This window comes from Rhinolophus ferrumequinum, chromosome 22 (assembly GCF_004115265.2).
Source record: "Rhinolophus ferrumequinum isolate MPI-CBG mRhiFer1 chromosome 22, mRhiFer1_v1.p, whole genome shotgun sequence".
Classification (NCBI taxonomy): domain Eukaryota; kingdom Metazoa; phylum Chordata; class Mammalia; order Chiroptera; family Rhinolophidae; genus Rhinolophus; species Rhinolophus ferrumequinum.
Window position 1 is genome coordinate 50,554,543 of NC_046305.1, and position 12,017 is coordinate 50,566,559.

Below are 12,017 nucleotides of genomic sequence, written 5' to 3' on the forward strand. Positions count from 1 at the left end.
AAAATGAAGTTACTAAGCTGTTGGTCTGTGGCTCTAAGCAGATCTAGTGAAGGAGGAGCGCCCCCCCCCCCCCCCCGGTCAGGGCGGCCGGTGGACACTGAGCCCTTCCCTCCCGTTGAGTCCATTAGGCAGACAGGATGGGATTTTTCCCTGTGGTGCGGCGGGGAGAGAGATCCAGGTAGGAGGAAGCTGAAGCCTCACCTGGAGCTGATACTGAAGCCACTTGGTATAACGGACCCCGCTTTGGAGAAGGGGTCCTATTCCTGCCAGCACTTACGGTGCGTCTGCAAACCCCCCAGCCATTCTCAGCCTCTTTTCCTCTCTGTGCCATGGAGATCATAACATGCTCCTCACACTTAGGGTTATTCTCCTGAATAAGAGGCTCCATCCAGTAAGGCCCAAGGCTTTGTAAACCGCCAGAAGTGTGTATTAGTATTAACTCTCTCCCACTGTGTCCCCCTGTGCACAGATGCCCTCCAAAGCATAAAACTTTTCTCCATCATCTGACCTGCCTAGGCCACTGTCTCTCCCACCTGGGGACTGTGAATTCCAGACGACAGCTCCTGGTGACCCGCCCTCCCTGCTCGCGCGCTTGTTGTTGTTTTGTGTTGGGAGGGAGACGATCTCCATCTAGGTTATCCCGGGGCTTCATAAACCTCTGTCTATTACCCGCTCCATCTGCCTCCGCTGCACCCTCGGCAGGTCCGGCCGGTCTGCCTTTCCTGGCCCCACCTCTCGCTCGGCTGTCAGTCTGAGTCTGGGTCTCGGGCTGGGTTTGGGTCTGTCTTCTTCACCCTCAGTGAGTCAGAAACAAAGGAGGGTGGGGGAGCGCACGAGCTCGGGCTGCGCGTTTCGCCCTTTACTCTGAACTCGCAACGTCAGCGGCGCTGGATGGAATCGCGGGGCGCCGGCCCGGCCACCCACAGCACGCGGGGCCCCGGGAGTGGCGGGGCCGGGCGGGCGGGCGCTCGGGGGACCGGGCCGCGTGGGCGCCGGGATGGAGGGCGCCGAGGGGCGGGGAGCCAGCGTGCGCGTGTGTGCGAGCGCCGGGGAGGCCGGCCCTTAGTGTAACCAGAGCTACAAAGGAGGCGAGTCCTCCAGAGGGAGGGAGGGCGGAGCGGCGGCGCCGGGGGCATCTCCTCCACCCTCCCCGGGAAGGAGCCCCTGGCCGCGGCCCCCGGAATGATGAAGAAGAACAATTCCACCAAGAGGGTGAGTGCGCCCGCCGGCCCTGCGCCCGCGGCCCACTTTGTGTTCGGGGGACCCCGGCCCGTCGGGGCTGCCAGTGGCCCGGCGCCCTGCGCGAGCCCCCGCCCTCCCGGCGGTCCCGAGTGCCCTCCGTCCGCGGTCCCCCCGGCCCCCTGCCGCCGTGCGCCCGACCCCGCGCGGAGACACTGGGGGGGCTTTTGTTTGTTTACTTGGGTAGGGGGTGTCACTTGGCGTAGTTTGCGCCCGACCCCCAGCCTCCCGTCCCCTGGGTGACCGGCAGCAGTGTGCATCGGGCTCTGCGGCGGCGAGGAGACAATGAGAAATAAAATAAAACGCCGTTAATCCGGCGCTGCGAGGACAGAGACTGGGGGAGGGGGCGGGGGCCGGGTGGCAAGCCGAAGGCCACCTCGGCTCAGGCCCCTTCCTCCCGCGGTTGCAGTTGTTTATTTGGGAGGAGGGGGAGGGGAGCGACGAGGGAGAGTCCCTCCGAGTGAGAACCTCTTAGGAAGTGGGGAGTGGACGTCGGGCTCCCGGACTCCAGCCTTCGGCGGGGCGGTCCCCGGAAAGAAGGGGAGAGGGCGACGGAGGAGGGTCGCGAGTCTCGGAATGGAGAGGAGGAAAAAAGCTGTGATCACTTAAGCGCCCGTCCTTCTCTTGCCCCCGGGGCAGGGGCCTCAGGATGGAAATCATCAGTCTGCACCGCCCGAGAAGGTCGGCTGGGTCCGGAAATTCTGCGGGAAAGGGATTTTCAGGGAGATTTGGAAAAACCGCTATGTGGTGCTGAAAGGGGACCAGCTCTACATCTCTGAGAAGGAGGTAGGTGCCCTTTGCCTCCAACTCTCCCTATTTTCTTAGTCCCCACTTTGTCTCTCCACGGGAAGGGGGGTTATCTACCTCTAGTCTCCCTGTAACTCACCCCCCATTTTGTTGCAAAAGCAAGTTCAACAGTCGGGTTGGTCTCTAGCCCATCATAGATCTGCAGAGAAGGTCACCCTTTAGTGAGAAGACCTGAGTTAGAATTAGAAGTTGAGTATGCATCTTATTTAATGACTTTTCTTTGCAAATATCTGACTACGATAACCCCCTCCCAAGATGTCCCCAAGGTTCTAAGTGTCCCCCCCTATCCTCTACCCTGTCCTGGCCTCTGGCTGAGCATAGGAGATTTTTTTTCTTTGCTGTTGCTGCTGAAACACTCTGTGAACAGCAGCTTATTCTCCACCTCTTCCTGTCCCCCGACCCCAGCCCAGCTAGCCTCCCCCCTTTCCTGTCTCTAGCAGGGGCATACACGGGTCATAGCAGCACAGCTGCCCGGAATCACAGAAAACACACATGCAGCCTTGGGTCAGTCTCATATGACCTCAGGTAGAGCATCTGTGAGTGGCAGACAGTTATTTTTGTGGAAGCCAATGAACCGGGATGCTCTGTGTTCCCCCACCCCCCAACTCCACTAAAAAAAAGAAGCAAGGAACTCATTCTTCACTCCCTTCCTGCCCCCCCCCACTTGTATCTGAAGGGAGAAAAATGGAGTTATGGACCCCCATATGTCTGTCTTTGGCTCTACAGTTAAAATGAAAACCACAATCTACTCAGTGGTACTGAGCCCAGACCACTGAATCCAAACTGTTCTCCCTTTTATCTGCTGCTTGGGCTCAGTAACACGTAGTAATACTGAGAAATTGCCCTTCCATGGGTTAGAAGTCACTCTGGTCCCTGCTTCTGTGCTGTGGCAGCAGAGCCTGGGACACAGGCCTGTGTTCCCTTGGTAGGTGGCCGCCCCTCCCCCAGTTCCGTGAGCCCTCACAGGGCTAACTGGCAGGTCCTCCCTGAGTTCTCACCTCTTCTGCTTTCTGCAGTAGACTATATTTAGGTAAATAAAGCCTTTTATGGTATTGAAACAGACCCACAAGCAGTGTTCATCTGAACGAACATCTCCTGACACAACCAGGGAAGCACTAAGCCGTGCCAGAGCCAAAGAGATCCCTCCTCAGAGTGTCTAAACGTTTCTGTTTACACTAAGCTGAGAACTTGGTGAAGGCGTGAGGTGAGAGAAGACTGACAGGAAGATTTATCTTCAAGGGTCACCTCTGACCAATCCCAAATCCTGCAGAAAGTTTTTCCACAATTTACTAGCTTTCCATTAAAAAAGAAACAAACAGCAAGTGTCAAAGTGTATCTCCTGTCTTCCCCGAACTTCATGGCAGGAAACTCTAGTGAGCAATCAGGGAGAACTTCCCACACATCAAAGGGGAAACCTGAGAACAGTACAAGGTTAGACAGAACAAGACATTTTTTTCTTGTTTGTATCTGTCCAAAGAACAGACAGAGCCTGGGGGAGCCTGGTTGGTCCTTGTTTGGAGAGGAAGGAGTACCGAGATGGCGAAAGGATGGAATGACCTCAGCCTGGGATGCCTGGTGGCCTATGAGTCAGGAGCATCTGACTGGTCCCGGGGCCAACTGCCCCTGCTGAGAAGGGCCTAGGAGAAGAGGGGCAGAACCTATTGAGTTCACTCTTCTTTGGAGCCAGTTTGCATGCGTGCTACAGTGGGCTTGGGCTAAAGGTGAAACTGACAGAACTCCGAGCTTTATTCTGTCCACTTCCCCAAACCTCCAGAGCCAGGAGAAAGAAGTCAAGATTTAGAACAAGAAATGCACAGTGTAATGTTTGTCATGTATGTGTTAATCCATGAAAATTCCTAACTGTCTCCCCTAGAACGTGCCAGTCTTTTTTGTTAGCTCCCCTCCCATAGGCAGGTCTCCATCAAAGAAAGTCTGTGTTTGTTGTTAATAATTGCTTTCCTCATCCTCAAAGGGCACCTGATGGACGTGGAGTTAATGTATAGGGAGCCCTCATGGTGGAAGAAATTGAATTCTGGGCATCTTTTTTGGCAAGCGTGGGAAAAATCCCTTTCTGTGGGCCAGGGACAAAGAATCGGGGGAAAGGAAGGGTTGACTTTGGAAGATGGGTAATTATCAATGAGACTTTGGGAATTAGATGGGGGAAAGCAATACAGTGAAGACCAAGGGTCTTGGAGGTGTCCGTCTTCCCTGGACCTGGAATATACCCATCCTACTGCTTGCCTTGCGCCGTCTCCTACCTCTGCCCTTCCAAGGGCTAAGCTCTGTCAACGTCCCCTGCTGCCCAGAGCTCCTTATCAGCTGTGTCCAAGCCAGAATATCTCCCTCCCCTTCCTTTCCCTTCCCTTCCCCTAAGGAAAACAGAACAAGTAACTCTCTTCCCCTGGCTACATACACACACCCAGCACTTTCCTCTCCAAGATTTCTGGCCTCTGCTGATAGTTTCAACTCCGAGGAAGGCGGGGAGAGGAGGAGTGATGCATCACCCTACATCCCTGCCCACGTTTCTGGGAATTGTTCTCAGACACCCCTTCCCAGCATCTTGTCCACTTCCACCCACAATCCTTCAAGGCCTCTGGTCCCTTACCAGTCCCAAACCAGGGAGCCCTGAACAGGGGAGAGCCCTGGAGGAGCCTTGTGGAAACGGAGTGGATATACGAGCAGCCATTCACCTGAGTGGGGCTGTGTAATTGGCTCTCCTCATCTATGGTAAACCCCCTGGGTCCAGCAGCAGCAAGTCAGACCAAGACCAGCGGTGGGCTGGGCGATGGAAGAGAGAACCACTCCCCCACTTTAAGGCTAAAGAGAACCAGGAAGATAGATGAAGTCACCTCCACATTCATAATTCCTATTTCAGAGCTTGGCAAGTGGGGACTTTTTTGTGAAATAATTCCAGTCAGGGAAAGTAGACGCCTTCCAAGGAAGATGGGCTACTTTTATCTGTTTAGTTTTAACAAGACAAGTGCTGGTAGTTTTCATCTCTTGTCCTAGGGAAATGGGACCAGCTCCTTCCCAGGCTCTTCCAACCCCAGGCTTAAGCAGCGGGGGGTGAAAGGATTTCTAATCACAGGCTGCTTCATTTGGGCCAGCAACTGAGTCTCTGCTCCTTGCAAGGCCTAAGAGTCCACAAGCCACAGCTTCTGAGTACCAGCGCTGTGGGGCTACCTTAGGGGAGAGGAGGAAAAGCTCCAAGAGGTTGAGAACAGACCTTGGAAGAAAGCTAACAGGATGTGCTTTGTGGCACTCAGAAAATGCTGGCTGGAGCTGCAGGCTGTAGATAGTATTGTGGTCTCTGGTTAGACACTCAGCAAGGGAGTTAAGAGCCAAATGCTGGCTGAATCTACTGAGGGTAGAACGAGGGTGCATATCTATCTGATACTGCAAGCAGGAAGGGCTAAGTTTAGACACAAGGAAGAACTTCCTGGCAGTAAGGGGACTTAGGCTCTCAAAATGGAATCATGGAAAGAGGTAGCAGAATGCTTTTTTCCAAGTCTGAAATTTAGTCTCCCAGGGAGAGTGTAAGTGCATCTTTGCCTAGAGAGAGGTGGATGATTGAAACGGCTCTTCAAGCCTGGGAGAGTTCGGTGGGGTTGTCGCAGTACCTTGGCAGGGGAGGGAGGAGAGGGAGGAACCACAGGTATGTTTTTCAGTTTGTCTGAGCAGACTGAACCACAGAGGACTGCTGTTCCTATGGCGCTGAAACTCCTGAAATGAAGGAGGTAGATAGATGACTGTCTTTGCACCAGCATATATTCAAGGAGAGAGCCAGGTGGGGGAAGAAAGCAACAATGTGACAAGAGAAACATGACGCGGGGAAGCCAAAGGCAGCCCTTCATGGCATCCAGACACTCCCTGACATTGGCCCTGCCTTCATTTACCCCCTCTGGACAATCAGGGCCACCGGGTCTTGCTTACTTCAGGATGATAGGATTAACCTGTTAGCCGTGTAAGCCGTATCTTTCAAAGGACAAAGTGGGGGCCGTGGTGAAGAGAGACATAGTGGGGCTTTGGAAATGGTGGCTGAGGAGAGTGGGGATAAAGGGTTTCAATGGAGGAGGCAGGACTTGGGGGCTGCCCCAGTGCTGTCCCGTCTGTCAGCCCTTTGTGGCCTTTGTGGCCCTTGGGTAGGACAGCCCTTTCCTGTCTTGTCAGCCCTCACCTCTCCTCAGGCTTCCTGTGGTTCCCAAGATGGCTCTAAACTAACAATTTGGGGGAAGGGACTAAGTAATTTTATCCTCATCACCTCACTTCCAATCCTCCCCTAGGTGAAAGATGAGAAAAATGTTCAAGAGGTGTTTGACCTGAGTGACTATGAGAAGTGTGAAGAGCTCCGGAAATCCAAGAGCAGGAGCAAGAAAAATCATAGCAAGTTTACGCTTGCCCACTCCAAACAGCCCGGCAACACGGTACGTTGCTCCTGGCACGTGGGCCACTGGAACACCGATGGTCAGGAGTGGGGGGCAGGGAAAAATGCCTCCCCTCCACACCTCTGTCTTTCTGTCTGTCTGTTTCTCTCAGCTCTCTTGACTCAGAGGCCCTGAATTACTGCTGTCCTGCCTGCTTTTATTATTTAACCTGGGAATACTGTGGCCACTTCCTTCCCTCCAGGCAAGCCAGCCTTTAAACAAAAGTTCTCTCTCTCTGTCTCTCTCTCTCTTTCTCTCTCTCTCTCTCTCTCTCTCTCTCCCTCCCTCCCTCCCCTCCCACCCCCACCCTCCTTGTGTGGACACGTGCACACATGCACACACACACATCTCTTGGGAGAAAAATCACTTTGCCCAGCACCCTGATAGGTGGTTGAATTTCTGAATCTAATTTTTCTTGTCTGAGGGAAGCTGTTCCTATCACATTCTGTTTCTTCAAACATTTAAAGATCTTTATTTAAGTCCCGTCCTTTACCAAACCTCCCCTAATTATCTCCAGTGCCATATTAATATCCACTGCCCTTCTTAGCTCTTCCCTGGTCATTTCTAAAACAACCTGCAGGCCGTGGCCTTTTGCAGGTAGAGAGGCTGGTTTCCTTAAGGTGTGGGTGATTCTGGAAGCAGACTCTGTCTCCTTCCAGGAGCAGGGTCTAAGGGAATGAGATAATGATTTCTTATTTCGTCACTGTCAAGGTGAGGCACCAACTCTAAAACCCTGGCTGAAACGAGAATCTTCCCCCACAGGCGCCCAACCTGATCTTCCTGGCAGTGAGTCCAGAAGAGAAGGAGTCATGGATCAATGCCCTCAACTCCGCTATCACCCGCGCCAAGAACCGCATCTTGGATGAGGTCAGGGGGCTCACGGTGGGGAGAGGGACGTGGGGGCAGAGGGAGCAGCTGTGACCCACTAAAGAGGGAAGGTTATGGCGCGGGCCCCATTTACCTTGTCCCCCACCAACTCCCTTTTGAAAACCCTCTTTCTGCCCTCTTAAGTCTGCTGCCAGCTCTTTCCCCACTCCGACACAGGGGCCAGCCTGGGGCCAACTTGAGGAGCTCCTTCATACCCAGTACGCCTCTTGCCCTTGGCTTTGCTCAGAAGCAGGTCATGGAGTGGGTTGATGTCCCGGTCCAGGCATGTTCACGCCCCGGGGGATACTGGGTTGGGACAGAGTCCCATGACTCACAATGCTTCTCTTCAGGTCACCGTTGAAGAGGACAGCTATCTTGCCCACCCCACTCGAGACAGGGCAAAAATCCAACACTCCCGCCGCCCCCCTACTCGAGGACACCTAATGGCCGTGGTATGTAAGACTCTAAGAAAGTGACAGTTGCTGAAGGGCCCGTTCCATGTCCGTCCATCTCAGGGCTGAATCTTGGAGGGCCCACCAGAGGCCTTTGTGATAACCGAGGTCCAAGGCTGGGAAGTCCCTCCCCCCAGAATCAGGAAACCAGCCCGGTGCCTCCAATTCAAAAGTGCTTTTTCAGCATGTACTGAGATCAAAAGTCCCTGCCCTCAGTAAATGACTTTTCCTTTGGGGAAAATGAGATATACCCACAGGGAAAGTGAAAAGGCAGTATAAGTGACTGTCTGGGGACCAGCTGTCCCACGGGTAACAGCATTAGTTTCTCAGGCGATCAGAGAAGGAAGGATCACAGTGGGCCCCTAATACACACAGTGGTCCTCTCCTTCTAAGTCTTTAGGGAGAGAGGCGGTCAGGGATGGAAGAAGGAACAAGGCTTTGGAATCTGACAGACCGGGTTGGGCACTAGCCTTGCGGTTTAGCCGCTGTGGGTCCTGGAAGCTGCATGTCTCCACCTGTACAGTGGGGCAGTGATCTGCCTGCCGGAGGGGTGTCTGAAACAACGTATAACGTATGCCCCCTGCATCTCGTTTTGTATTACGGAATTCTGGAAATGGGAGAGCCAGTTGTATTACAAGGCAAGGGGTTCTGAGTTCCCAGTAGCAGAGGGGGTTGAGGTGAGCAGCTCCGAGGATGCAGACGGAAAGGGACACTCACAGAGCCACGTGCGGCGTCCTGTGAGTGCCAACCCCGGGGGATGCTGAGTCCACAATACAGAGGAAAACGACAGCCTTCAGGAAGCTCTTAGTAAAGTGGAGTAGAGGGGAAACAAACAGGAGAAATGATTTTAAATCACAGGGAAATAAAAGAAAAAAGTTCCAATCATTCTCCAAGGAGTAAGAAATAGCGACTGGAGTCAAAGGGCACCTTGGGGACGGCAGGCGGGCTGCTCATCAGGGAAGGCATGCGGAGGAGGAAGCCACACCACTCTCACCTCCTCAGGCGGTCACTCCTGAAATGCCAGCTCATGGCACTTTACCCGCCTCACTGCCCGTCTCCCTCTCCAGGCTTCGACCTCTACCTCGGATGGGATGCTGACCTTGGACCTGATCCAGGAGGAGGACCCTGCCCCCGAGGAACCCACTTCTTGTGCTGAGAGCTTTCGGGTCGACTTGGACAAGTCTGTGGCCCAGCTGGCGGGCAGCCGGCGGAGGGCAGACTCAGACCGCATCCAGCCCTCCTCGGACCGGGCAGGCCTTCCCCGACCTTGGGAAAAGCCAGACAAGGGGGCCACCTACACCCCCCAGGCACCCAAGAAGTTGACCCCCACAGAGAAAGCCCGCTGTGCCTCATTGGAGGAGATCCTGTCTCAGCGGGACACTGCTCCAGCCTGCACCCTCCAAGTGCGGGCCGAGGACCCCCAAACCCTCATCCCACCCCACCCGGGGCAGCTGTCCCGGATCCAGGACCTGGTAGCAAGGAAACTGGAGAAGACTCAGGAGCTGCTGGCAGAGGTTCAGGGACTGGGAGATGGGAAGCGAAAGGCCAAGGACCCCCCTCGGTCTCCTCCCGATTCTGAGTCAGAGCAGCTGCTGCTGGAGACAGAGCGACTGCTGGGAGAGGCGTCGTCGAATTGGAGCCAGGCGAAGAGGGTGCTGCAGGAAGTCAGGGAGCTGAGGGACCTGTACAGACAGATGGACCTGCAGACCCCCGACTCCCACCTCAGACAGACCACCCAGCACAGTCAGTACCGGAAGAGCCTAATGTGAAGGAAGGGGACAGGGTCTGGAACTTGGGGGCGTGCACAGACTCTGATCTCCAGCTGTCGCAGGATAAACCTTTTTTATTTACCTCACACAAAAAAAGAAAAAAAACCACAATCAAACTCATTGCTCTTGCTGATGTATGACCCTCCTGCACCCCTCCTTACCCCCTCCATCACTCTGAGACCGAAGGTGCCTCCGATTTGAGGAGGAGGTGACCCCTACAGCAGTATTAAGAAGCTTTCCCCTGGCTGGAGAGAGAGGCTAATAAAGGCACAGTGTGACCATCCCCCACACCCCACCCCTCTGAGATGTACTGGGGGGGGGTACTGCCGCACCCAGGGACATGTATAGGCTTGGGGGGGGGAGGAGGGGGGTCATGTGGCGTGTTTTCTCTTATGTCCCGATCCAGGTTTTCAATCTGAGGGTGGAATTTCAGCTGCCCAGCTCTAGCTCCAGGGTTATGGAAGCCAGTGCCACCTGTCCCTGCTCACAGAAGTGAAATTTATCCCAGGCCTGAGGATTTGGGCAATTGGAGTCTTCCCTGCCAGACACTAGCAGCCTCTGACTGAGATTCAGCTGCCCGGCTTTCGTGTTTGATGGGTTTCTTCCCTTCATCTCCCAGACCCTTCCCAACACTGATTCAAAGATACAGCGTTGGACGGATGCGATTGGCTTGGTCACTTGGCTAGGGGTCCGAGCACAGGGGAACCAAACTAAGAATGAAACTGATTTGTGATGCAAGCTGGGTCAGATGAAGGGGAAAACCGAACACGTGCTCCGGTTCCTCTTTCGGCCAAGCTAGGTTTCCTGTAGCCTCTCCCTCTCCTTCCTCAAACCTCTTCCAACACTAATCAAGCCCCGATTTTAGAGAAACTTCTGTATGCTTGCCCCACCACCCCCCGGGGCCCCTTTGGAGCTGCCAGGCTCCCCTGCATTCTTGTGTGTGGTAGATCCTACACGACTCATTTTGCTTGTTTCTTTCCTCCGAAGTTTCGAAGCTCAGGTTTAGTAACAGCGATGGGGCCCAAAGAAAAGTTGTGAAGGTGAGATAGGGAAGATTGGGGAAAGGGGACGGCCTCAGGAACCAAGTCAATGAGGGGTTAAAACACTGCCCCTTGCTGGCTTCCTGATCTGCTTCCACAGGTCTCACCTCCAAGAGCAAAGATATAGAGCTTCTCTAGGGATGAGGGGAGGAAATATGGACAAACTGCCTGTAGAGCCTGGCCATGAGGCAGCCCTAACGTGACATTCAGAAAGATGAGGGAGGAGGGAGAGAAGGAAAATCCTCCAACTCCTATTCTGCTCTGACATTACTCCCGCAACCCACGTAAGCAAGAGGGCAGAATCTCTCCAAGCTAAACGGTCTCTGGGGAAGAGAGACTGCTGCTCTTAGTCCCCACCTCGGTCATGAAGATTTCTCTAGATCTAGCCTGTCAGTCATCCAAACTAGCCTCTTCCCTAAGGAACACATATCCTCCTGAGGGAAGACTGTCACCCCCAGGGTGTCCTGGGGTAGCAGGTGAGGAAATCGGTCTCCAGACTTCTGTCCTCCCAGCATGCTTCACTCTCCCAAATGCTAAGCATGGTCAGCAGACCCACCCATTTTCTAGGTTACTGAAATAATAGTGAAAAGTCTAGGTTAAAACAATACTTTCTTTTTTATAGTCTCCATCTTTATTACTTTTATTTTACCAGCATTTTCCCTTTTCTCTCTTTTCCTTCCTTGTCGCTCCCACATGATGAACGACATAAGCAGGAATGGCATGTATACCCCAACATGCCAACTGTGGCTCCCAGGGGAGCTAGAGGATGGAGACAGACACCGGGGAGGAGGTGACAGGCGATGACGGGAAGCAGAAGAAAAAGACGGGATCCCAGGAGGCCAAGAGGCTGGGCACTGGGTTCCCAGGGTCTTCGGGCACCAGAACCAGCCACAAGGTGGCAAAATGAGCCCAGCTTTGGAACCAGACAGATCTGGGTTCAAATTCTGCCTCGCTATGAGGCTCTGGGCAGGGCACACGCTTTCTGGGTGTCAGTTGTCTCACCTGCAACAGGGAGAGTTACTGTCGGATGGGTAAAGACAACCTATGGAAAATGCCTGACAGCTGATAAATGGCTGTTGGCACTCAGTGAAGGGCAGCGGTGGCTGCTATTATTAGTTTCACTCAGTGGGCGATGAACAGCTAGCTCAGGTGGCAGGAGGACGGCCTGAATGAGGCCTATGGCATGGGGTTAATCACTCACTTTGCTCTAGTCCGGGAGCTGTCCGGCCCACAGGCTGTGCCCATAACCGCTCCTTCTTCAAGGAGAAAGGGCCAGGTGCTGTGCTCGAGGCTAGAGATAGAAACGGGGGAAGCGTGATCTCCTGTCTTCAAGTATTTCAGAGCTCAGCACAAAGCCAGGCTTCCCACTAGAAAAAATAGCTTAAATTGTACCCTGACGGTGGGCTGCTGGCCTGATTT

The 12,017-nt window shown here is 54.0% G+C and overlaps 1 protein-coding gene across 1 annotated transcript; it reads left to right on the forward strand.

Moving 5' to 3' along the window:
- The first annotated feature begins 1,016 nt into the window (after nucleotides 1-1,016).
- Nucleotides 1,017-9,841, forward strand: PLEKHO1 (pleckstrin homology domain containing O1). Its single transcript, XM_033093829.1, has 6 exons — nucleotides 1,017-1,212; nucleotides 1,879-2,025; nucleotides 6,330-6,470; nucleotides 7,233-7,337; nucleotides 7,688-7,789; nucleotides 8,857-9,841. Exons 1-6 carry the CDS (start codon nucleotides 1,183-1,185, stop codon nucleotides 9,556-9,558), a joined length of 1,227 nt encoding a protein of 408 aa, XP_032949720.1. The 5' UTR covers nucleotides 1,017-1,182; the 3' UTR covers nucleotides 9,559-9,841.
- Nucleotides 9,842-12,017: the final 2,176 nt, after the last annotated feature.